This window comes from Drosophila tropicalis, unplaced genomic scaffold (genome assembly GCF_018151085.1).
Source record: "Drosophila tropicalis isolate 14030-0801.00 unplaced genomic scaffold, ASM1815108v1 contig_573, whole genome shotgun sequence".
Lineage (NCBI taxonomy): Eukaryota > Metazoa > Arthropoda > Insecta > Diptera > Drosophilidae > Drosophila > Drosophila tropicalis.
This window is the reverse complement of record NW_027173049.1, coordinates 300788-326709: the sequence shown is the minus strand read 5'-3', so window position 1 is coordinate 326709 and position 25922 is coordinate 300788. Positions and strand designations below refer to the sequence as shown.

Here is a 25922-nt window from a genome sequence, read left to right as displayed (position 1 = left end):
AACGTCTTGCCTGGTAGAAAACGCAAAGGTGACGAGTCCTTCTTGCGTCTTAGATATTCCGGAAAAGAGCAAATAAAAGCTTTACAACTGATTGGTTCTGGTTCGACTCCTCTACAATGTGATACCCTGTAGTAATAGAATAGAGTGATAAAGGGATCACATATGTCAACAAACTTTCTGAAGAAGTAGTTGATGTCAGCCCTTTAAATCATCTTTAGTTCTTTATTGTATTACAATTGGCTTCGAGTCATATATGAAGTTTGTAGGTAGATACAAATAGTTAGCTATATTCATGGTAGAGTAAACAGATTATAAAAGAGAGACTATTCACATTCCATTCTTATTCAAACACTTTACAGTCGCAATCAAATCGGGTACAAACTGTTCCGTTAATGCTTTAAGGGGATATTGCAAGATAACAATAACGATCGTAAATAGTTATTCATCTGTAAATCACTTCTAATCGTATATTCGACTACTTCTAAAGTCAATGTTGGGACCATAAATTTCTTTAATACTGAATAATTATTAAAACAAGTGTTCATTCAGAATTCGAACTCATTGATTTCTATATTCGCATAAGAGTACTCATTAATGGGTATTCAGAGATCAATACAAATTAAACATATGTAGCCCTTACTATTAGATGCTTTGTGTCAGAAGTAGAAGAGTTATCTCTGCTTTCTCTGGAGGAATATCTTTGTCCTTCATCAGGTCCTCTGGAGGAATGTCTTTATCCGGCAGGTTGTTGCTGGACATTTTAGCTGCTGCTGTGGTCGAAATCTGACTGGTTTACCCACTCGCCGACGGCTTACCCATACAGGACCTTGCTCGATGACAGTTCTCCAGTCATTCCATCCAACAGCAACCAACAAGCAACATTGCTAGTCATTCTAAATGAATGCTTTGCCAATACTAATCTCTAATAGAAATATCTAATAGACTAAAAGTAAAATAGCATCTCCTACTCCGACATATATGTATTTTAGGTCGTCCACCAGATTCGGATTATTCGAAGAATTCTTAAATATTTTCGCCAAGAAATAGTGTCTAAAATGAATTCCTGCCCGCCCTGACAAGCCTCAAGTGTTTAGGTTGACGTACATTTTAGTATTCTTATGTTTTAAAGCAATCTAACATTTAAAAAGAAATACATTCCTTCTTTAGAGAGTGTTTTCTTTTGTTAACAATGAGATACGTAATCGCTTCATTCAAGTGCGGTAACTTTAAATTGAGGTTGATGATCCTAAACCTAATGACATTTAAATAGAGCAGTTCCACAACTTTTTATACATTTTTAGGCACAATATAACCATCGGCTTACACATTACCACAAATTCAAGAGTTTAACAACCTCAAAGTAGCTGCGAACTGCTTTTTGCTTAGTTTTAAAACCGTGAAACTAGTGATTTCAAATGTTGATTAAATTATGTTCATGAGATTTTCTTATCAACTATGGAAACAAATGATACGATAGTAGTCATTGTAGATATATCTATGCCAGGATCATTTTAGTCGTCTAGCCGACTTGGGTATACCATTAATAAACTCTGTTTGCTGGCTTTTTACAAGCAAATTTCAGTATCCCATTCACTTAAGCATCTGAGAAAAGAGGTGGAAAAAACTTGATCATTTTTCATACTACACGAGTCTATACACCAAATTTCGTGGCAGTAGTCTCCGAGATCTAGGTGTTCATACGGACGGACAGACGGACATGGCTAGATCGACTCGGGTGTTAATGCTGATCAATAATATATACTTTATGAGGTCGGAAATGCTTCCTTCTGCCTGATACATATGTACATTTCGACGACTTTAATATACCATTTCATCCTATGGGTGCAGGGTATATAAACCAGACGTGTTTTTTTGACCGGTTCTCAGGTGTAAAATAATGTTTTGAATAGTCACAAAATATAGGAAATATTTTGATAATCAAACTTCAAATAAGAAAAATGTGTAAAATAGAAAGGAAAATTGCAGTTCGGAAAATATTTATCTAGAATTCACTTAAAATCCTTAATTCGATGGAAAATCTTTACCATTTGTATGGATTAACATTAAAAAAGATCCTTAATTTAAAAAGGAATTGTAAAATGGGAAAAATTTCAATGAAAATTAAGAATTTTTGGATTTAAAAGAATGAGTGATAGATCGTAAAAAAGAAATATAATATAAGGCGAACGTAAGAAAGGATAATATTTAATAAGAGTAATAGTAGGAGCAAGCAGAAGAAGGAGCAAAAAGAGGTTGGGGGGTGGGGGGCAGCAACTAACTAATCTGTCAGCGACAGATGCGGGCGCAATGATAAAATTAAAATTGCCCAGCTAGCATTGCAATTACCCTCAAATAAAAAGGCACAAGGATGTGCTATAGAAGACCCCCAGCAGAGAGACAGAGAAAGGTAGAGAGAGAGAGAGAGAGAGGGGGGCTGCAAAGAAGGGACTGGTGGAGAGTAGCTTTTGCCCGCTTTTAATGAAATAAAATAAATGCTACTCATACACACACACACACACAGAGAGAGAGGGGGGCAGAGAGATGGAGAAGAGGTAGAGAAACTCGAAGCAGAAGCAACAGCAGGTCGCCAGCATCAGCCGCAAGGACAAAAGGCAGTTGACATTATGGCATTGTTAAGAATGACCCCTTCCCGTTCCCCTGCACCACTTCCCCTCGATCGTTTGCTTTTGCTGTATGCTGTTGATATTATATTACATTTTATAAATTACATTTTATGCGGCAGGCAAAGCTGATTTCGTCCTTAGCTTTTGTGCCATTTGCCTTTTGGGTTTCGTTTCGTTTCGTTTGGTTGCATGCAGCAGGAGGACAAGTTGACATTTATTGTTGCTAGATGTATGTATGTGCATTAGTCCCGAGTCCTTGGCTCGAGTTTGACTTCAATTGCACAACGGAAATGCATTAAAAACCCCAACCATCCCCACCCCCTCCCGTGTGTGTGTGTGTGTGTGTGTCCTTCAGGTGCATTGAACGCTTTTAAAAACGAACTGAAAGCTAATGCAATGTCTAGCCAATATTTTGTAAATGAAAATAATAATTAGTTCGAATGGGATTTCAGCTAATGGCTTATACACAGATGACATTTTCATGCGGTTCGCTCACTGGAAAATTTCAGATTGGAAAATCTATTCATGGCCCCATTTGTTGGTCCCTTTAACTGGCTAATAATATCAATTCCATTCAATACATGTATATGAATTTATTTCTGTTTATTTTTATTTTTGATTGTCTCTTTTTTATGACAAGTAATCCGCTTTCACAGCAATTGATGTCGGAAGGAGGCGGAATCGTTGTCACAAAATGAAAGTTAATACCCAACAACGGGCCTATACGACAATCATTATCATTGTCATTATCATCATCATCATGATGATAAGACGAGCACTCAACACTGGCATTATTATCACCAAATATATCTATATAAAGGTCGTATTTGATGTTGTCGCTGGCGAAAAAATATATTCATTATGATTGTATTACTCCAACACATATTTCGGCTTTAGCTTTAATATAGCCTCCACTTAGAATACATGATGAGTGGGGGAGACCCTGTCAGGTCTCTTATCATTAGCTGATGATGATGATGGCTGTTTGATTTTGTATTAAATTAGTGTCATAAACACAAACCAGCGAACAGGTAAGAGAGAACAGAGAACAAGGACAACTGTTTGGGTTCCCACAGCACGTTTATCAATGGAATTTTATTTACAATCTGGTATTAACAACTTATTAAACAATTTTATGGTGTTATACTCTATAACCATTTGATACAACGGGACCAGCACGGCCATTCTCCTATCCGGACTCAATCTGTAGCCGAGTGCTATGACATTTCCATTTTCATTGCCCTGATTTACAGTTGTAATGTAATTTCCGTTATGCATTTCCTCATGTCTACCAAATTGAGCGTAATTTTATTTATTTAACGCAGTTTGCCATCATCATCAGCAGCATCATCATGACGACTGAATGTATTGACCGAGTTGGCAGTTGGCCAGTTAATTTCCGTTGCCAATTTGCATTGTTCGAGTGTTAATCCAGTGATTGTCGGTCTCGAATTCCTGCACATTCTGACGGACCTTTTCAACTGAATTTCTGTTTCAAATAAATAACCAAACAATGTATATTCAAGTAGGTTGAAGTTTATATGCCCTTGACTATCCTTGATCATTGAATACAATGTTGTTTTAACATCAAAACAAAAGTGAGGACATTTGCCCCCTAAAGTATGCAATGGAAAGTTGAAAAAGTCAATTTTTCCAAAACTACAAGAAACTTCCGTCATCTCCAAAATAAGATAAGTGAAAGAATATTCCCAATTGAATCGACTACTAATTGCTTTCCTTTTATTTCTCTCAATTTGATAATACCCTCTGAAAGGGTATTCAGTATATATACCTACTTACAAATATATGCATTTGGCATCAACTTATTCACTAACGCCCAAAAGTAGGCCACACAATTTTCAGCATATTGCATTCGAAGAGAAATTATCTGGGCAATATGATTGCAAAATGGATTTCTGGCTACCTCCCGCTCCAGTTCCAATTCCCAGTCACCTTCTCCCTCTTCGTCTTCTTTTGGCGCATTGTCCTGATTATGAACGGGCGGAAAATTGGCTTCAATTATGGCACAGTATGATGAAATTACGAAAGTAAGTAGCTGCTTTTGCTTTTGCGCTCACTTCAGCCAAATGTAATTGCCGCAATTTGCAGTCGCTGGCAGTCGCTAATAACGTTTATTAAAACCACAACAACATGCAACAAGAGGAGAATCCCTCACACACACACACACACACACATACAGATGAAGAGGCAGCGAAAAAGGATTGGAAGCTATGGATGGATGGGATGCATTCGCATGTGTAACGTTGGCAAATTATGCAAATCCTTGCGAAGCGCATTATCCGCACAATGACAATTAATCGCTGCAAATTAAAATGATGACAATGTGCTAGATTTTCTGTTCCCTCTCCCTCTGCAGCTCCTCGCTGCTGACTGCTGACTATGCCCTGCCAAAAGGATTAGGCTTAACGAAATGAAATATAAATTACATTTTTTCATCTTTATCATTAGTATTAAATATTATACAATGTACATGAAGTAGTTTAGCAACAACAAAAACATATGGCGTAAGTTTTTATACATATTTAAGCAGGTGGGGGGGGATAATTAACATTATGTTCACCATTCAAGCGACCCAAATCACGTTCGCCCTGCTCCTTGCGACGCTCCTCGTGATAGCCGTCGAGTCCCACGCCTAAACGTTCGATGAATTTCGAAGAACGGAAACCATTTTTCTGCAAATCAAAAATGAATTACACCAAAAAATATCTAGACTATATCTGGATGTTCTTAATATTACCAACCTCAATGTATATGGCACGCGCCTTTTTGGCAGCCTCCGGATCAAAGTTCCACTCAGTTCGCTCATGTGTTATGGGCTCGCCGGCCACATTGTTTTGCAGAGTCTCTGTTATGAGTCTCAGGATGAAGCCATCGGCTGGTTGAGATGTATGCAGAAGCAACAAAATGCTGCACTAGAAATGAAAAAGATGGTAAATGTAAACTCTACCTTTAAGCTTCTCTCTCTTTTATTAACAAAAGGACTAATCGTTAAAACCTGTAATCGTTAGGGTCGTATTTTATAACAATTCTGACACATAAGTCAAAGCCTACTAGTTAGTTCCAATGGTTTGACAGGTGTGCCAGTTGTAGCCCTGGTTGAGCATCTAAGCAACCCTAGCAACAAATGTTGAGAGCTGTCTTCAGGTCAGGTCCTATATAAAGGGGGGCCTCGGGCTAGAGAGCTCAGAATAATAAGCCCCTGGGAACTAACCACACAGTTCTAAATAAAAAGTGATTAACTTAAAAATCAAAATGAAAAATATTCTCACAATTGTGGGAACAACATGGAACAACATAACACATTCAAATTATGACGGAAAATTAATTTGCAGGCCAGATTAATACAATCCTTATGTGGTTATGTAGTGCCTCTGTAGACATTGTTGATAGAGACGATGACTAAATTAACAAACCACGATGTGAAGGGGCTGCTTTCAAAAAGAAATATAGCTATGAAAGTTGAATCGTACCAACTTCTTCACTTTTACTTATTGGGAGAAATAAGACGCACGTTGCCCGGTCAAACTGTCTGCAAACATGCACCTGACTACGGCATTGAGCATTCAAAAGACCAAAAAGATAACTTTTCAATACTCTAAGCGAGTTACGCGATAATTTCATTAAGATCCAGGAATGCAAATATCATTGCCTTCAATGGTGATGGACATGTAACTTGCTAATAAAGGAATTGTTGGAGGTCACACCAGAATTTTCGATTGCTGCTTCGGCGGAGAATTTAAATTCAAACTAAAAAGGCGGTAACTAAGCGTTAATTTATGAAAGCTCAAGTCACTTTTAGAACATCTATTTCATTCCATTTCCCTCAATCGGTTTTAATATGTGACAAAAGCACCCTTCCAATGGAGATTCAGTATGATGACCAAAAAACAGACTACTAACATTTAAAAAATTAAAACTTGGGATACTTGTAACTTGCGGACGAATGCACGAGGCAAGGCAATTACTACCCAAACCAATTTTTTCTGTTTCATCGAATTAGGAGACTTATTTTAATGGCACTTTGGGAATGGGAACGGCAATGGTAGAAGTAAGCCCGAAAATTTATATATAATAGAAGTATAAAAGATCCAGAAGAAACGATGAACAAATCCAGAACCAGAATCCAAGCTAATGAAACGCGTGTTGCATGTCAAGAAAAGTGCAACTACCTGAAATTGAGACACCAGATGAAACAGTGAGCGGTCAATCGCTGATTCACAAGAAACTCTTATTGAACAAACATTTCCCCATGTACACACACAGGACATGAGTTGCTTGTGGCAAAAAAGTAGAAGTTGACAATTTAAATGTTACAGCTAAAAATCATGAAAAAGGTGATCGAAGCCAACATTTTAAATGGCAATTTCTTAGTTAAACATAGAAAAATGTTGAGAGCTGTCTTCAGGTCAGGTCCTAAATGAAGAGCGGCCTCGGACTAGAGAGCTCAGAACAATAAACCCCCTGGGAACTGGCCAAACAGTTACAAATAAAAAGTGTTACAGTGAAAATGAAAAGTCTAAAGGGGAAACTAGAAAAAACATGAGTAAAGTGAACAACAGTCTTGGCGCCCTTTTAATAACCCATTAAATAATATTATATCATTTTAGATTGTGATTAAAAACATTTTGGTAACATCATGTAATTTACTTGCATTTACTCCATTTATATTTAAAAATAAGAATGATATAAACTTTTAAAATTTTGATTTTGTGTGGTTATCTTGTGGGAAAAAAGTAAAAACAAAAACATCCGCTTGGTTAGTATTATATTTAAATTTAGAAAGAGGAACATATTTATTCGTATCAAAATTCACAGTCCTTCATCCTTGGCAGGCCAGGCACAATTTTGATTAATCTATATCAAAATGTGTTTCATTGGATTTAAATTTACTTTAACTATTAACGATTAACATTCATATATAAGAACCATGTATGTATGTATTTATATACCCACGAAGTGTTACTTGTTTAAGGCATAGTATAAGAGAAAAGAAGCACTTCTTTTTTTTTGCCCCGGACGACATTTAAAACATTAAAGAAATCCGTCCCTGAGAAAACTTGAAACAAGAACATTCTACGAAAAGCTTAAATATTTTTTTTTCAACTATGAGTTTTTACTTTATATTCAATATCAATCTCTTTGGCTGTTAGTTAGCCAGATTACCAAAGTAATTGCAAGATTTTTGAAAAAGTTGTTTAAAAAAAAGGTGAAATTTAAGTAAAAATATGACTCGACACAAAATTGTCCAAACTGGCTAAACTCCTAAACTGGAATGTAAAGTCTTTCTCGTATTCTAACATTTTGAACTTAAACAACAACAAAATATTCAGTGAGCTTAGATGTTTTAGAATGTCTTTTTGTGAGATTTTTAATGCTAACAGACACTTTATTAAATCAATTAAGCCCCACAACAAGAACATCAAACACATCCGAACAAAATATGACTTCAAGAGAGTTGACACTTGTCAGTCAAGTTGACAGGGCCGTTATTTGGTGAACTCAAACTATGGTCACACTGGTCACAAATAAGTGCTTTTGAGTAAAGATCAGTTGAAAATATTTTGACACTTACAGCCAAGATAAACACAACTCGCACTTGTAACATTTTGTGAATTTATTTTGTAAACTTGTCCGCAACAAATTTGTAAAGCGTCGTCGTCGGCCGTTCGAGTCACTGGACCATTGATCACTGAAATCGGTGGATATAGACAATCACATTGGAGAAGTTGCATAAAGCGCAGCCAACCGACAAGTTAAAACAAAATATCAAAAATATGGCAATCCAAACGTTTTGAGAGAGCGAAGCCGAGAGAAGAGCGCGATGAATGGAGTAGAGCAAGCAAATAATCCGTTAAATTTGACTTACAAATCTTTAACAAACATGAAGATCAACAAAATGTGGTTATAAACAGTGTTTGTTGGTTGAATTTCCCCAAAAATGATGATACACACGATCTTTGACTTTAATGATGACCTTGAGTGAGAAATACGTTTTTTGTTCGTTTAAAGTACTTTGGGAAGCCTTGTGATAGCCAAATATGCAAAACTAATTGTATGTTTTTTATTTTGTTTGTGTTTTATTTTGATATCTTTTTATGGCCATATTTAATGTCTTACCAAATTGGTTTTCATAGCAGACGGAACTAAAAGCCGCATATTTGTTAAAGGTTAGTGGCACTTGGCTTACAAAACCAAAAACCAAAACAAAAGAAAAGAAAAGACGAGGAGGAAACATTGTCGTGTCGTAAAGAAAGTGCGCTGGAGTTCAATAGAAATGGCACAACTGGCAGGCAAAAACTGGTTGGTTAAACGTTTGGTTTATTGTGGCAAAAGTTACATAATTCCCACCAACATCATCAGCGTCATCAACGTCATTGCCATCTCCATCTTCAGCGGGAGTCATCGGGCCAAAACCAGGCTGCTTCTCCACTTCCACTTTAGCCATAATTTGGCCTCAATTCGCCAGTTGGCTTATTTACTCTTCCGACAAACTCTTAAAGACCAAAGCCTACGTGAGCTGGCTCATGTCAAAAAAGAAAACTCAAATTTCCGGCAACTTTTGGGAAAAGACAGAAAGCTCTACGGAACAGCTGACTCCAACAGGACTTTCACTTTCCCAAAAAGAAAACAATTAAAAAGTTGTCTAGTGTTTATTTTTGCAAAAACGTTTTGAATAAACTCGACAAGCGATAAAAGATAAATCCCACTTTGGGCCAACAAAATACGTTACGAGACTCTAAAAGAGCCAAGAAGAGAAACAGACTAAGCCAAGCTTGCGAAAGCTTTGTCAAGACGAGCTTTTCGTGGAGTCTCTTTGAACCTCTGCAAAGTCAAATGCAGTGCATTTCAGTTACCAATCCAAACGCCTAGAGCCAACAACTAACGCCCCGCTTAACTAAAGTTACCGTTAATTCCGTTTTGAAATTTGAGAAATAAATTCAACCAAAATAAACAAACGCACATAGTTGAAAAACCATGGCAAAGTTGAATGCTCTGCTACTAGTGCCCGTGAGTTTAGTCCATTTGATTTTCACTTGAAGATCTCAACAGCTAAATATTTATACCCTCAATTAACATGGCCCAAGAAAAAGTCGCACGTTCCAACCGACGGACCACAGAGGTTGACACAATTTCACACCAAAACAGAAAAAGACGCAAAAGGAATGAAAAGAAAACTGTGAACGATCGTTGCAGCAGTGACTTGAATTCTCAATGAACTAGCTTCTTCTTCTATTTTTTTTTAGTTTGGTTTGTTTGGTATTGGATTTGCTTTTTTTTCAAATTTGTGCCAAATTTCAAGTGAAAGAGACCTTGAAATAATGAGCACTCTTAAACTGTCGCTCTCTCTCTCTCTCTCTCTTTTGATCTCTTTCTCTTTGGCCAAACAAATTGTGTCATAATCTTTGAGCCACAATAGCAGCAGCAGGTTGTAATCAAGTGTTGTTGTTGTTGCTGCATTGCATAACTAGCGGGGCAAGTCAAGCGTCCGTTAAAATCACGAAATTGCTCATACCACACACACACACACACACACACACCTTGAGAGCCTTTATTACAAATTCATGTCTTATACATTTGTCTGACACACTGAACTAATGAGCCGGCATTACCTTTGATTATTTATTTATATGTGTTTATATATTTGCAGATTTTATTTGTGTTAATTGCATTTATTGCCCACTCTGCATTTGCCACCGTACAGCCGAAAGCGCCAAATTTTCAATATTTTGAAAGGTAGTATTTACTTATAAACCATTTTTCTTAACTAAATATTTCCGCTGCTCGTTGTTTTAGACCCAAATATCGTTATCCCTACTATGATGAACATGGACGAGGAAAACTTCTCTACGGCTACGGAGGTCCGGAACTGTATCAATATAAAACATACACTCCCCTAGAGGGAATTCACTAAAATACAGAAACTATAAGCTTTAAATGTGCATTAAGCTAAGTAACCTAAATAATTTATATCACTTTTCAAATATAACTGTAAACATAAAAGAACCATATGTTATTGTTGTGAACTATATTAATATTATTATTACCCAATCAATAGATTAATAGATTAAACCAATTTAAAGAAAAATGTGGTAAATGTTTATTTTGGTATAAACATCAAATATTTAATTAATCGTTTTTATATTTATATTTTGGATTCATTTTTGTTGCTCACTTAATATTAGATAAACGCACGAATGAGATTTAACAATTAACAAACAAACAAAATTAAGCTTATACTTAAAGAAAAATTTTCAAATATGAAAAGTAAGCGGGAAAAACAGTGGCAGCGCTGCCAACCGTACACAAAATTAACTCAAGTTGGCAGTACTTGTTTATCAAAAAGTCGGCATAAACAAAAAAGGCCAAATTCCCATCTCTATTCCCAGCTATAAAATTATTTGCTCGACAGCGTGGTTGGGTCTGACTCCTTTGCTCGACAGCGTGGTTGGGTCTGACTCCTTTGCTCGATTCCAACCATTTCTCACGATTTTTACTCTCTTTTTTCTCTCTTTTGCATAAACAGCGCTCTTTTGTTGTATGTTGGATCGGGTTGCATGTTGGATCGAGCTGCGACATCGAGTTGCGACCCCCCTTGCAGTGGCTGTCAAACATACCTCGCAGTGGCTGTCAAACATACTTGCAGTGGCTGTCAAACATAGTCATTTTTTAAAACAACGCTTCTAAAACTTTTTAGTAAGAGATACTTATAAACGCAAAAAAACGCACCATCTTGAAATTTGTTAATAATTATATTATATATATGTATGTGTAATTCAACTTACAAATGACATTTCGACAAAATTAATTAAACTAAATTGTTAAAAGAACGAAGTAAATTTTATAAAGATTAATTAAGTTCAAATTATCATGCATTTTTTTGCATTTTGTTAAAGTGTTTTATATAGTCAAAGAAGAAGATTCCAGTTAAAAACCTTTTCGACTTTAAAAAGATTTCATTTTATGAAAATTTTGGACGTTTTGTAAACAATTTAATATCATTTCTCGCAAAAAATGTTCCAGATTTTGAAATTCTACAGTTCTATAGTTACTTATTTTGTTCTTTATTTTCTAAACTTTTTTTTTCAAAAGATCTGACTTTATAACTCTCAAAATCGAGAGTAGATTTCATGGATATCTGTTTTACACACTTATAATACATCTTATACAACCTTGTCTTAACAATGGCAGCCCCACATATTCACACAACACATCGTACTTTTCTACCTTAGACATCACATTAATTAACAACTACAACCTCAACCCAAAGTGGACAGTGACAAACGCAAAAATATCAAACAGCAACCATTTACCAATTATACTAGAACTAGACGAAACATACGAAGTACAGAATCAAAAAAGGACAAATCACAAGAAAATACTTCAAGACTTCTCAAAAATTCACATTTCTTCACTGGACAACCTGACCTCAACTTCACAAAACATAACTAGACAGAATACAATTTCAATAGACCCAAAAAATAGATACATACCAAAAAAATATTGGGACGAACATTGTGACAGACTTTTTAGAATTAGAAACGCGTGCAGACAGAAATATTATAAAACAAAACTTCACACGGACGCATTAATTTATTTAAAAAGCAATAGAACATTGAACAACTACCTACATAAAGTTAGAAAAAACAATATGGACGAGCTAATGGACGAAATTTCAAAAACTAATTCAGCAAAAGAAATGTGGCAAAAAATTGCAGCCCTTAAACAATATAAAAAAATTAAACCGACAAAAAACCAAAAAACTGATGAGGATCATGAAAAATTTCTTAAACAAATGGCGTTGGTACCTGACACTCCAGATTGTATTAGAATGAACCCACCTGACAGCTGGCTACTACCCGCCAGCAACTCAAACTTTACTGACAGCGATTTACTTGACTTTTTAAATTCCCGCAACCCGGACTCAGCAAAAGGTCCAGACAATATCTCATATAGAATGCTTTTAGCCTTACCACCCTCAGAAATTCAAATTTTAGTATCCCTGCTAAATGAGACCCTAGACAACGGTGACATACCAGTTAGTTGGAGAAAAATAAAAGTAGTACCTGTCCCTAAAAAGAATCTAGACTCAGCTATAATAACAAACAATAGACCTATTTGCCTACTAAGCATAGTTTTCAAATGCTTAGAAGGATTGGTAAAAACAAGGATGGAAAACCATATAAACAACAACAATATATTGCCCCCGAGATCTTACGGCTTCCGTAAACACCACTCCACATCGCACTGCATCAATGACGTTTTAAACAATATAGCAAATCTGAAAGCTAGGGGCATGCACGTTTGTGCATCTGTATTGGATCTAAGCAAAGCCTTCGACTCTGCTAATATTCCCATTCTAGGCAACAAGCTAATAGATTTAGGTTTCGATCACAGACACATACAATTCATTTGCAACTACCTTAAAGAAAGAGTTTTGACCATGGGAAGAACAGAAATAAAAATAAGAAAAGGAGTAAGTCAGGGTAGCTGCCTTAGTCCAATACTTTTCAATTTATACACAGCTGAGCTGCACAATATAAGCAACCAAATTAACAGCATACTATTTCAATATGCTGATGACTTTTTCCTGGTATGTTACCATAAAAACTTTTTAGACGCTAAAAACATATTAGAAAGACAAGTTACAGAATTTAGTAAAATGTGCAATAAAATCAACCTGTCATTCAACCCGAACAAATCTGCTGCTTTACATTTCAATTTAAGACGTAAACCCCTACAAATAATATGCAATAACGTAGCTATAAGGGACGTAGATAAAATTAACTACTTAGGAAGACTGATTAGCACCAATAATTCTACGACCCAACACATAAAGGAAACAATTGCTAAGTCAAACAAAACAAATATGTTTCTTCATATGATTAATGGCTGTCGTTTTGGCACCCATCCCAAAAATGCTATTCTTTTCTATAAGGCCTTTACAAGGAACAGATATGAATATGCAAGCTCTTCGTTTGCAAATGCAACTAAAAAAGTAATGGGCATCATAAATACTCATGCTAACCTACACTTAAGGAAGGCCTTGGGGCTTATTAGATCAACTCCAACTAATATAATATACCACCTAGCGGCCGAACTTCCACCAGAGTATAGAATTAAATTTACCACAGCAAAAGAACTGGTCAAGGTATTCGCTTATGGCCTGCCAGCGGCGTCGCTTCTGTCCAGTGTCTTTCATGCCAATAAAACAAGTTATGCCAAAGTGTATGCTGAATTTAAAGATGTCCTGGACAACATTACACCCATAGAGCCAACTCCTATACGCACACGAAAAATCTTCGTGGATGCCAATTTTTCCAAAGGTGCCTTTAAAAATAAAAGAGATGCAAATGAAACAATGATACTCTCCCTGTATAAAGAAAAAATTATGAACTTAAATTCAAAGAATTTTGACCTGATTTACACAGATGGTTCAGTTTCTGATGATTTTACTGGAAGTGCTTTTTTTTCACTTGGGCTCCAACACCACAAAAAGCTATTACAGCAATAAAAAACTGTCATCATTGACTGCGGAACTCACAGCTTTGGAAAAAGCAGTGGAGTTTGCTGATTCGAATCACCTCTGCAGAGTAGCGTTCCTAACAGACAGTCTTGGAGCAATCCAAACAATTAGAAACCCCAAGAACAATAATTGCATTGCTCAAAGAATCCTTAAAAATATAGAAAATAGTTATAATATCATCTCAGTCGAAGTACACCACATACCTAGTCACTCAAACATAAGAGAAAACGATTTAGCGGATACCGCAGCCAAAAATGTCAGACACGATGGAGTGTTCACACATAAGCACATAAGCTGGACAATCAACGATGCTATCAATCATATGTACAACAAAATAAAACTGAAATGGGAAAGAGCGTACAATGAATTTTGTATAAATCGAAACAAAGGATACTGCCTTCTATATCCTTATGTGTCATCGCAACCATGGTTCCAGAGAAAAGACCAATTCCTTAAACTGGAGATAAAACAACTAAACAGAATACTAAGCGGTCACGCATTTGACAAAAACACTCTATTCAAAATGAAAGTCGTTGACAACAACTTATGCGACACCTGTAACATTGCAGAAGATATATCTCACATATTATTTTAAATAGTTCAAAATACACAAACACCCGAATGAACTTCCCAAGACTAACAAAGTACAACGATATATATCGATTACTCGCGCAAGAGCCTATCGCCAACTACAAATCGATAACAAAATTTACTAAAAATAAATTAAAAACTAAAACGAAAATACGAAACTCATCATCAGGAATACGCTGTGACGTTAACCTGTTAATATCAAAAAAAAAAAAAAATTCTACTATTGTGCATATTGTTGCACTAGTTAGCCACAATGCACAATAAACCACTGAGATTAGACCTTTCCAATTTTTTTACCGACGAAAGAAAATGCTCCCTGATCCTTCTCGATGTGAGCTGGAAAAATATCAAGAACTTGCAAGATCATATACAAAATCTTTTTCATTTGGTAAGTTCTAGGAACAATCTTGTAATTACTCATCCGTTAAACCAATTTTACTTTCTCAGAATGGCATCAGCCTTTTGGACCGCGATGGCTCTTATTTGCCGCCAAAGGAATCCATAGAAGTACTAAGAGATACCTATGCCCTGAAGTAGATATACATTAATTATTAAATAGATATGTATGTACATCTAAATTTGTTCTTAAATCCTGCTAGGGTATTTAAATTTCAAAATCCCATAAAGGAGGATCTTAGCAACAAGGAAAATACTCTCGAGATTGCGGTCACGGAGCAGGAATCTCCTTTAGTATCTACACAAAACCTAAAAGCAGACTTAAGTAATAAAGACGGCGTGATAGACCCACCAATTCCTAGGTGCCCCGAAGTGGTCCTGCGTTGCGCTCTTTTGGAAATAAGGTTGGATACTCCACGGGTATTCAAATTGCCCAGACAAGAGTCGCCTGTTAAGATCTTGGAGAACATTATTATACCACCGAGACCATTGGCAACTATGGAACTAAAGGACATTGAACCCATTCGAGATGCAGCAAAAAAATCTGAAACCGAGGATCAAACTCCTGATCTGGAAACTTCAACTGAAACCCAAATCAATAAAATAGAATCAACAGAGAAGGAGGAAGAAGCCATCGAAGAGGTCAATACTGCCAATGTAGTAAAATGTAACTCTGATTCCGAGGATGATGATGTTATGGTACTGGAGGATTCAGATTCTGATGTACAACCCGTTGCCCCAGTCGTGGGTAAGTTTTTTTAAAGTTCAAAAAGACGATGGAACGAACTAATTAGTCTGCTTTTCCAGGTTCCAGAAAATCTGAAACTACAGATGTAATATCAGATCTTTTGCAATATGGAGTTAAGTTAAATAATCTGCCAAGCAAAGGCGACACCATAGTCTTCAAATTGCCAAAGGTTAAAGGTTGTCCGAAATCTGGACAAACGGAATTTCTAGCTGGCACCTGCTGTTATGTGAACCGACGCACCAAAATCATAACCATTAACGTTATCTGTATGTAAAGTTTTTCTATTAAGCCAACGCTGATTCATTTGTCTATTTTTGCAATTGCAGCATATCCTAAACATCTTGTAAATTTGCTGCGTCAATACAAGAGCAATCTCGATGAAAGCGAAGTAGATGTCCCCGTATTGAATGTAAATATTAGTGATCTTATTGCGGCCAGTATTTGCGTTGCAACAGTAGACTAAAAGAACATGCCGACCCTTCCATCACTTATACACACAACGATAGATACATTCCTTCATATGTAATAAACCCACAATAAAAGTAAAAATGATACAAAAATGCGTGTATATGTAGAGAAGAGAGACATTTTAAAGACTGTGCGCTTAAATCCTGGCATATCAGCTCCAATGATTGGTCAGGACATAAGGGAGAAGTTTGGCAAAGATCTCCATGCCGACAAAATCCGAAAAATACTCAAAAAGGACGGGTTATATGCTCGAGTTGCACGAAAGAAGCCTCTCATATCTGAGGCTAACAAAGTCAATCGGATGGATTTTGCCAAAAAATATGAAAAAAATGAACCCACCTGACAGCTGGCTACTACCCGCTAGCAACTCAAACTTTACTGACAACGATTTACTTGACTTTTTGAATTCCCGCAACCCGGACTCAGCAAAAGGTCCAGACAATATATCATACAGAATGCTTCTTGCCTTACTACCCTCAGAAATTCAAATTTTGGTATCCCTGCTAAATGAGACTCTAGACAACGGTGACATACCAGCTAGTTGGAGAAAAATAAAAGTAGTACCTGTCCCTAAAAAGAATCTAGACTCAGCTATAATAACAAACAATAGACCTATTGCCTACTAAGCGTAGTTTTCAAATGCTTAGAAGGATTGGTAAAAACAAGGATGGAAAACCATATAAACAACAACAATATATTGCCCCCGAGATCTTACGGCTTCCGTAAACACCACTCCACATCGCACTGCATCAATGACGTTTTAAACAATATAGCAAATCTGAAAGCTAGGGGCATGCACGTTTGTGCATCTGTATTGGATCTAAGCAAAGCCTTCGACTCTGCTAATATTCCCATTCTAGGCAACAAGCTAATAGATTTAGGTTTCGATCACAGACACATACAATTCATTTGCAACTACATACCTTAAAGAAAGAGTTTTGACTATGGGAATAACAGAAATAAAAATAATAGAGTAAGTCAGGGTAGCTGCCTTAGTCCAATACTTTTCAATTTATACACAGCTGAGCTGCACAAGATAAGCAACCAAATTAACAGCATACTATTTCAATATGCTGATGACTTTTGCTGGTATGTTACCATAAAAACTTTTCAGACGCTAAAAACATATTAGAAAGACAAGTTACAGAATTTAGTAAAATGTGCAATAAAATCAACCTGTCATTCAACCCGAACAAATCTGCTGCTTTACATTTTAATTTAAGACGTAGCTATAAGGGACGTAGATAAAATTAACTACTTAGGAAGACTGATTAGCACCAATAATTCTTCGACCCAACACATAAAGGAAACAATTGCTAAGTCAAACAAAACAAATATGTTTCTTTATATGATTAATGGCTGTCGTTTTGGCACCCATCCCAAAAGTGCAATTCTTTTCTATAAGGCCTTTACAAGGAACAGGTATGAATATGCAAGCTCTTCATTTGCAAAAGCAACTAAAACAGTAATTGGCATCATAAATACTCATGCTAACTCACACTTAAGGAAGGCCTTGGGGCTTATTAGATCAACTCCAACTAATATAATATACCACCTAGCGGCCGAACTTCCACCAGAGTATAGAATTAAATTTACCACAGCAAAAGAACTGGTGAAGGTCTTCGCTTATGGCCTGCCAGCGGCGTCGCTTCTGTCCAGTGTCTTTCATGCTAATAAAACAAGTTATGCCAAAGTGTATGCTGAATTTAAAGATGTCCTGGACAACATTACACCCATAGAGTCAACTCCTATACGCACACGAAAAATCTTCGTAGATGCCAATTTTTCGAAAGGTGCCTTTAAAAACAAAAGAGATGCAAATGAAACAATGATCAGTGGAATCACTTCTGCAAAGTAGCGTTCCTAACAGACACTCTTGGAGCAACCCAAACAATTAGAAACCCCAACAACAATAATTGCTTTGCTCAAAGAATCCTTAAAAATATAGAAAATAGTTATAATATCATCTCAGTCGAAGTACACCACATACCTAGTCACTCAAACATAAGAGAAAACGATTTAGCGGATACCGCAGCCAAAAATGTCAGACACGATGGAGTGTTCACACATAAGCACATAAGCTGGACAATCAACGATGCTATCAATCATATGTACAACAAAATAAAACTGAAATGGGAAAGAGCGTACAATGAATTTTGTATAAATCGAAACAAAGGATACTGCCTTCTATATCCTTATGTGTCATCGCAACCATGGTTCCAGAGAAAAGACCAATTCCTTAAACTGGAGATAAAACAACTAAACAGAATACTAAGCGGTCACGCATTTGACAAAAACACTCTATTCAAAATGAAAGTCGTTGACAACAACTTATGCGACACCTGTAACATTGCAGAAGATATATCTCACATATTATTTTAAATAGTTCAAAATACACAAACACCCGAATGAACTTCCCAAGACTAACAAAGTACAACGATATATATCGATTACTCGCGCAAGAGCCTATCGCCAACTACAAATCGATAACAAAATTTACTAAAAATAAATTAAAAACTAAAACGAAAATACGAAACTCATCATCAGGAATACGCTGTGACGTTAACCTGTTAATATCAAAAAAAAAAAAAAAAATTCTACTATTGTGCATATTGTTGCACTAGTTAGCCACAATGCACAATAAACCACTGAGATTAGACCTTTCCAATTTTTTTACCGACGAAAGAAAATGCTCCCTGATCCTTCTCGATGTGAGCTGGAAAAATATCAAGAACTTGCAAGATCATATACAAAATCTTTTTCATTTGGTAAGTTCTAGGAACAATCTTGTAATTACTCATCCGTTAAACCAATTTTACTTTCTCAGAATGGCATCAGCCTTTTGGACCGCGATGGCTCTTATTTGCCGCCAAAGGAATCCATAGAAGTACTAAGAGATACCTATGCCCTGAAGTAGATATACATTAATTATTAAATAGATATGTATGTACATCTAAATTTGTTCTTAAATCCTGCTAGGGTATTTAAATTTCAAAATCCCATAAAGGAGGATCTTAGCAACAAGGAAAATACTCTCGAGATTGCGGTCACGGAGCAGGAATCTCCTTTAGTATCTACACAAAACCTAAAAGCAGACTTAAGTAATAAAGACGGCGTGATAGACCCACCAATTCCTAGGTGCCCCGAAGTGGTCCTGCGTTGCGCTCTTTTGGAAATAAGGTTGGATACTCCACGGGTATTCAAATTGCCCAGACAAGAGTCGCCTGTTAAGATCTTGGAGAACATTATTATACCACCGAGACCATTGGCAACTATGGAACTAAAGGACATTGAACCCATTCGAGATGCAGCAAAAAAATCTGAAACCGAGGATCAAACTCCTGATCTGGAAACTTCAACTGAATCCCAAATCAATAAAATAGAATCAACAGAGAAGGAGGAAGAAGCCATCGAAGAGGTCAATACTGCCAATGTAGTAAAATGTAACTCTGATTCCGAGGATGATGATGTTATGGTACTGGAGGATTCAGATTCTGATGTACAACCCGTTGCCCCAGTCGTGGGTAAGTTTTTTTAAAGTTCAAAAAGACGATGGAACGAACTAATTAGTCTGCTTTTCCAGGTTCCAGAAAATCTGAAACTACAGATGTAATATCAGATCTTTTGCAATATGGAGTTAAGTTAAATAATCTGCCAAGCAAAGGCGACACCATAGTCTTCAAATTGCCAAAGGTTAAAGGTTGTCCGAAATCTGGACAAACGGAATTTCTAGCTGGCACCTGCTGTTATGTGAACCGACGCACCAAAATCATAACCATTAACGTTATCTGTATGTAAAGTTTTTCTATTAAGCCAACGCTGATTCATTTGTCTATTTTTGCAATTGCAGCATATCCTAAACATCTTGTAAATTTGCTGCGTCAATACAAGAGCAATCTCGATGAAAGCGAAGTAGATGTCCCCGTATTGAATGTAAATATTAGTGATCTTATTGAGGCCAGTATTTGCGTTGCAACAGTAGACTAAAAGAACATGCCGACCCTTCCATCACTTATACACACAACGATAGATACATTCCTTCATATGTAATAAACCCACAATAAAAGTAAAAATGATACAAAAATGCGTGTATATGTAGAGAAGAGAGACATTTTAAAGACTGTGCGCTTAAATCCTGGCATATCAGCTCCAATGATTGGTCAGGACATAAGGGAGAAGTTTGGCAAAGATCTCCATGCCGACAAAATCCGAAAAATACTCAAAAAGGACGGGTTATATGCTCGAGTTGCACGAAAGAAGCCTCTCATATCTGAGGCTAACAAAGTCAATCGGATGGATTTTGCCAAAAAATATGAAAAAATGAACCCACCTGACAGCTGGCTACTACCCGCTAGCAACTCAAACTTTACTGACAACGATTTACTTGACTTTTTGAATTCCCGCAACCCGGACTCAGCAAAAGGTCCAGACAATATATCATACAGAATGCTTCTTGCCTTACCACCCTCAGAAATTCAAATTTTGGTATCCCTGCTAAATGAGACTCTAGACAACGGTGACATACCAGCTAGTTGGAGAAAAATAAAAGTAGTACCTGTCCCTAAAAAGAATCTAGACTCAGCTATAATAACAAACAATAGACCTATTGCCTACTAAGCGTAGTTTTCAAATGCTTAGAAGGATTGGTAAAAACAAGGATGGAAAACCATATAAACAACAACAATATATTGCCCCCGAGATCTTACGGCTTCCGTAAACACCACTCCACATCGCACTGCATCAATGACGTTTTAAACAATATAGCAAATCTGAAAGCTAGGGGCATGCACGTTTGTGCATCTGTATTGGATCTAAGCAAAGCCTTCGACTCTGCTAATATTCCCATTCTAGGCAACAAGCTAATAGATTTAGGTTTCGATCACAGACACATACAATTCATTTGCAACTACATACCTTAAAGAAAGAGTTTTGACTATGGGAATAACAGAAATAAAAATAATAGAGTAAGTCAGGGTAGCTGCCTTAGTCCAATACTTTTCAATTTATACACAGCTGAGCTGCACAAGATAAGCAACCAAATTAACAGCATACTATTTCAATATGCTGATGACTTTTGCTGGTATGTTACCATAAAAACTTTTCAGACGCTAAAAACATATTAGAAAGACAAGTTACAGAATTTAGTAAAATGTGCAATAAAATCAACCTGTCATTCAACCCGAACAAATCTGCTGCTTTACATTTTAATTTAAGACGTAGCTATAAGGGACGTAGATAAAATTAACTACTTAGGAAGACTGATTAGCACCAATAATTCTTCGACCCAACACATAAAGGAAACAATTGCTAAGTCAAACAAAACAAATATGTTTCTTTATATGATTAATGGCTGTCGTTTTGGCACCCATCCCAAAAGTGCAATTCTTTTCTATAAGGCCTTTACAAGGAACAGGTATGAATATGCAAGCTCTTCATTTGCAAAAGCAACTAAAACAGTAATTGGCATCATAAATACTCATGCTAACTCACACTTAAGGAAGGCCTTGGGGCTTATTAGATCAACTCCAACTAATATAATATACCACCTAGCGGCCGAACTTCCACCAGAGTATAGAATTAAATTTACCACAGCAAAAGAACTGGTGAAGGTCTTCGCTTATGGCCTGCCAGCGGCGTCGCTTCTGTCCAGTGTCTTTCATGCTAATAAAACAAGTTATGCCAAAGTGTATGCTGAATTTAAAGATGTCCTGGACAACATTACACCCATAGAGTCAACTCCTATACGCACACGAAAAATCTTCGTAGATGCCAATTTTTCGAAAGGTGCCTTTAAAAACAAAAAGAGATGCAAATGAAACAATGATCAGTGGAATCACTTCTGCAAAGTAGCGTTCCTAACAGACACTCTTGGAGCAACCCAAACAATTAGAAACCCCAACAACAATAATTGCTTTGCTCAAAGAATCCTTAAAAATATAGAAAATAGTTATAATATCATCTCAGTCGAAGTACACCACATACCTAGTCACTCAAACATAAGAGAAAACGATTTAGCGGATACCGCAGCCAAAAATGTCAGACACGATGGAGTGTTCACACATAAGCACATAAGCTGGACAATCAACGATGCTATCAATCATATGTACAACAAAATAAAACTGAAATGGGAAAGAGCGTACAATGAATTTTGTATAAATCGAAACAAAGGATACTGCCTTCTATATCCTTATGTGTCATCGCAACCATGGTTCCAGAGAAAAGACCAATTCCTTAAACTGGAGATAAAACAACTAAACAGAATACTAAGCGGTCACGCATTTGACAAAAACACTCTATTCAAAATGAAAGTCGTTGACAACAACTTATGCGACACCTGTAACATTGCAGAAGATATATCTCACATATTATTTTAAATAGTTCAACAAAGTACAACGATATATATCGATTACTCGCGCAAGAGCCTATCGCCAACTACAAATCGATAACACAATTTACTAAGGCTGCCAACATAGAACTCTAATAACAATCTAATCCAACTATAAATAAATTAAATTAAATAGCTACATAATTCATTTACAACTAAAACCAAAATACGAAACTCATCATCACGAATACGCTGTGGCGTTAACCTGTTATACACGGGGAGGCCAAAGAAATCTTCTGTTCGGAAGTAACTTAATATAAAAAAAAAAAAAAAAAAAGTGTTGCTGAGTTTGTTTTTGCCACCAATCGGCTTTAGACTAAAATAATAAAAACAAAATGTCTCGCAAGGAAGCTCTCTCACAATTTATTAACCAAATCCATGGTCGTCCTGTGGCGGTCAAGCTGAATAATGGAGTGGACTATCGAGGTAAATACAACACCATTGAACATAATTTTCGCTAACTTGCCAAATAGAAAGATAGTTTGCCAGGCCATTGCCCAGGAGACTGTGTATTGAAGACACAACAATTCATGTTAATTCGGAATGGTTTGAATAGTTCAGTTGGATTCCACATTGTGTAGAATCCGGTTATCTGCCTAGTCGTCCCACCAAGTCCTTACCGGCATGGACCTAAGTCCATAAATAAACAGCGGGGAGAACAGAATACATCCCGATTTGACCTTTTTGACCAATTCAACTTATCAATTTTACAGGTGTCCTGGCGTGTTTGGATGGCTATATGAACATTTGCCTCGAGCAGACAGAGGAATATGTTAATGGACAGCTCAAGAATAAATATGGCGATGCCTTCATCCGCGGCAACAATGTGCTCTATATATCGACGCAGAAGCGAAGGGTTTAATATCTAAGTTTATTCCATAAAATAAATACAACAAACAAATCACTTTCTAATCCAATAATCCTCTTTGTAATCTCAACCTCAACTGGGATAGTGAGGATTGCCCGTGCCATACTCTCTTGGTATTGCACCGAAATAACGCAACTCCTTGATAGAATATCCCGAGCCCAGTGCAGCTATTAGACGCTCGCCACGGTGGCCAAATTTGCGCTCATAGTTGGGCTGCCAGGCTCTTCCGAAATGCGGATCGAAAGGTATCTCGCTGGCCTGCTGGAATGGGGAGTTGCCCAAGAACAGACGTTCGATATAATCCAATACGGCTTTTTCTTCTGAAAGTGCACGATTATGGGATTGGCCTGGGCACCAGTACGCGGATCCTGCGAGTCAAGATTCTTGAAATACTCGAAGTTCACCAAATCCAAGTTGGAGAAGTCAAAGACCTCATGGAAGTCGTGAAATGTAGCACGGACTGTGGGCGGCACTTGGCTAAGGCACTGCAAGCAAGGGCAATGTTAATGTGGTAATTATTCGGATATATTTATTGATTCCACACTACCATTATGGCCATTGCAATTAAGACAAATTTGCACATTGCGAATGCGTTTTCGAACCGACACGGACTCTTCCGACTCGTCACCAACTCAAATGAAGTTCAACTGATTTCGGCTGAGTATATTTTCGGCTCTTGTAACTCGGTGGCCAAATAATGTCGTCCAGTAATCAAAAGCCCAGCTCTTGTATTTTGTTGTAATACCGCATTACCCAATCAATCCCGCATGACACACAGCCGCTGCACACACTCTCCACTGGTCGCTACATTTGTAATTAATTGATATGCATGTCGCATAGGCGTTCCAATCGAAGCACCCGTCGGCGTCTGGGCTGCGTCGGCAAGCATTTCCACCTAGCTGACCACGACCCATTGTCGAGATCTGCAATCTTAATGAAGTCTCTTTGTTTTCTCGAAATGGGGCGAACCTTGAAAAGAAATATAATATTTTCATATTGAAAACATAAGTTTGAAAATTTTGCAATTTACAAAATGCAACTGAAATGCATTTTAGTAACCGGTTCCCCCTCTCTCTCTCACTCTCTCTCTGTCTCTGTCTTGGTTCTTGCCCCTATGGAAATTTAATATTTAGTCCAAACGACGCTTGTCAATCATCTTTGAATGGAATTGAATTTTAATGCTAATTAATGTTTGGTCAGGAGAGCATATAAAGTGACTTTTTGGCATTGCTCCAAAACATAAGACACGTTAAAAAATAAATCGAGGTTTTGGTAGGGCCAAATTTACTTTCTTTGAATAATGTAAGAATTTGTACCTTTAAATTAAAACAATAATAACATCAAGTCTAATTGTAAGGTTGAAAAAACTTATAGAAACGAGTTTTAATGCTTTTGAGAAATGTCAAATCTAAGTCAATCAGACACCAAATATATTCAATCCATTCAGTCTATAGTCCTCATTAACATGGGTTTTTTATCCAATTAAAAGAACATTCTACTTCTTGATCACAGCATCAATAAGATTTTTAGTTTTAAAAATTAAAGGAAATAAGTATAAGACTAATTTTGTCGACATGGAACGATCAGAACTAATAATGTCTTATTTAAATCATTCTTAAATAATTAAAATTAATAAAGTTAAGCAAATTTAATTATGATACAACAGTTAAAATCAGACAAATATAGAACTGCTAAGAAAATGTTTAAAGAATTGATGGTCCAAAATAGCCAAACAAAAAATTGAGTTAATTTTAAAAAGTGTCACGATTTCAAAACTGTGAAAAAGTAAAATATTTTCAAACTTTCGTTGAGAACTTAACAATTTTTAAATGATTAAAATTAATCGTAAAAGCAACGCCTAGGTTGTGATTATATAATTTTTAATACAACTACTGGGATTCATAGCAGATTTTGGTATTAAAGAAGATATAATCCAAGCATGACGAACGGTCATAACGAGTCATAGATCTGTGGCAAGGGTTTGGTAAGACGAAAGAAGATTTGGTTTATTTTGAATACTTGTAGTTTCCTAATGTAAGATGGAGCACATCTCCTCCAGACACTTAAAGAGTCCTATGGGACATGGCTATTAGTTAGAAACGAACAGTTAAGACCAGCTCTAATGTCTCTAAAGTCGTAATGTTTTGCGGTTAAGACATTGTGTCTTTCTAGGTGAACAAGGGGTTTAATTTTAATTAGGTGAAATATTTTTATCTATACCGACTACAATAGACTTCATTATCACTATTACCCAAACCATTATCAAATAATCAGATCAGATCTGGGTAAATGAAATA

At 36.6% G+C, this 25922-nt stretch overlaps 6 protein-coding genes across 11 annotated transcripts; 4 read left to right on the top strand and 2 right to left on the bottom strand.

Annotated features, from left to right (window-relative positions):
• Window positions 1–5167: 5167 nt before the first annotated feature.
• On the bottom strand, window positions 5168–14792 carry LOC137575442 (uncharacterized). 6 transcript variants are annotated; one of them, XM_068288021.1, is made up of 3 exons: window positions 8218–8321; window positions 5387–5557; window positions 5168–5317 (listed from the first exon to the last, which is right to left on the bottom strand). In XM_068288021.1, exons 1-3 carry the CDS (start codon window positions 8248–8250, stop codon window positions 5168–5170), a joined length of 354 nt encoding a protein of 117 aa, XP_068144122.1. In that variant the 5' UTR covers window positions 8251–8321. The 6 variants fall into 6 exon arrangements, 1 of the variants encoding a protein (XP_068144122.1); XR_011032168.1 differs by lacking the exons at window positions 5168–5317; window positions 5387–5557; window positions 8218–8321 and adding exons at window positions 11627–13973; window positions 14062–14317; window positions 14373–14792; XR_011032169.1 differs by lacking the exons at window positions 5168–5317; window positions 5387–5557; window positions 8218–8321 and adding exons at window positions 11627–14317; window positions 14373–14509; window positions 14725–14741.
• Window positions 9511–10557, top strand: LOC137575586 (uncharacterized). Its single transcript, XM_068288191.1, has 3 exons — window positions 9511–9653; window positions 10294–10379; window positions 10440–10557. Exons 1-3 carry the CDS (start codon window positions 9621–9623, stop codon window positions 10555–10557), a joined length of 237 nt encoding a protein of 78 aa, XP_068144292.1. The 5' UTR covers window positions 9511–9620.
• A 65-nt stretch (window positions 14793–14857) lies between the features above and the next one.
• Window positions 14858–16464, top strand: LOC137575441 (coilin-like). The gene is made up of 5 exons (XM_068288020.1): window positions 14858–15148; window positions 15208–15293; window positions 15360–15904; window positions 15964–16170; window positions 16231–16464. The coding sequence occupies exons 1-5, from the start codon at window positions 15014–15016 to the stop codon at window positions 16365–16367; spliced, it is 1110 nt and encodes a 369-aa protein (XP_068144121.1). The 5' UTR covers window positions 14858–15013; the 3' UTR covers window positions 16368–16464.
• A 2379-nt stretch (window positions 16465–18843) lies between these two features.
• On the top strand, window positions 18844–20456 carry LOC137575258 (coilin-like). The gene is made up of 5 exons (XM_068287721.1): window positions 18844–19140; window positions 19200–19285; window positions 19352–19896; window positions 19956–20162; window positions 20223–20456. Exons 1-5 carry the CDS (start codon window positions 19006–19008, stop codon window positions 20357–20359), a joined length of 1110 nt encoding a protein of 369 aa, XP_068143822.1. The 5' UTR covers window positions 18844–19005; the 3' UTR covers window positions 20360–20456.
• Window positions 20457–22814: 2358 nt separating this feature from the next.
• Window positions 22815–23677, top strand: LOC137575341 (U6 snRNA-associated Sm-like protein LSm6). Its single transcript, XM_068287873.1, has 2 exons — window positions 22815–23183; window positions 23471–23677. The coding sequence occupies exons 1-2, from the start codon at window positions 23093–23095 to the stop codon at window positions 23617–23619; spliced, it is 240 nt and encodes a 79-aa protein (XP_068143974.1). The 5' UTR covers window positions 22815–23092; the 3' UTR covers window positions 23620–23677.
• A 20-nt stretch (window positions 23678–23697) lies between these two features.
• Window positions 23698–25140, bottom strand: LOC137575340 (uncharacterized). The gene is given in 3 exon segments (XM_068287872.1): window positions 23698–23936; window positions 23939–24110; window positions 24173–25140. Coding segments are annotated over 3 exon segments (447 nt in total). The 5' UTR covers window positions 24209–25140.
• Window positions 25141–25922: the final 782 nt, after the last annotated feature.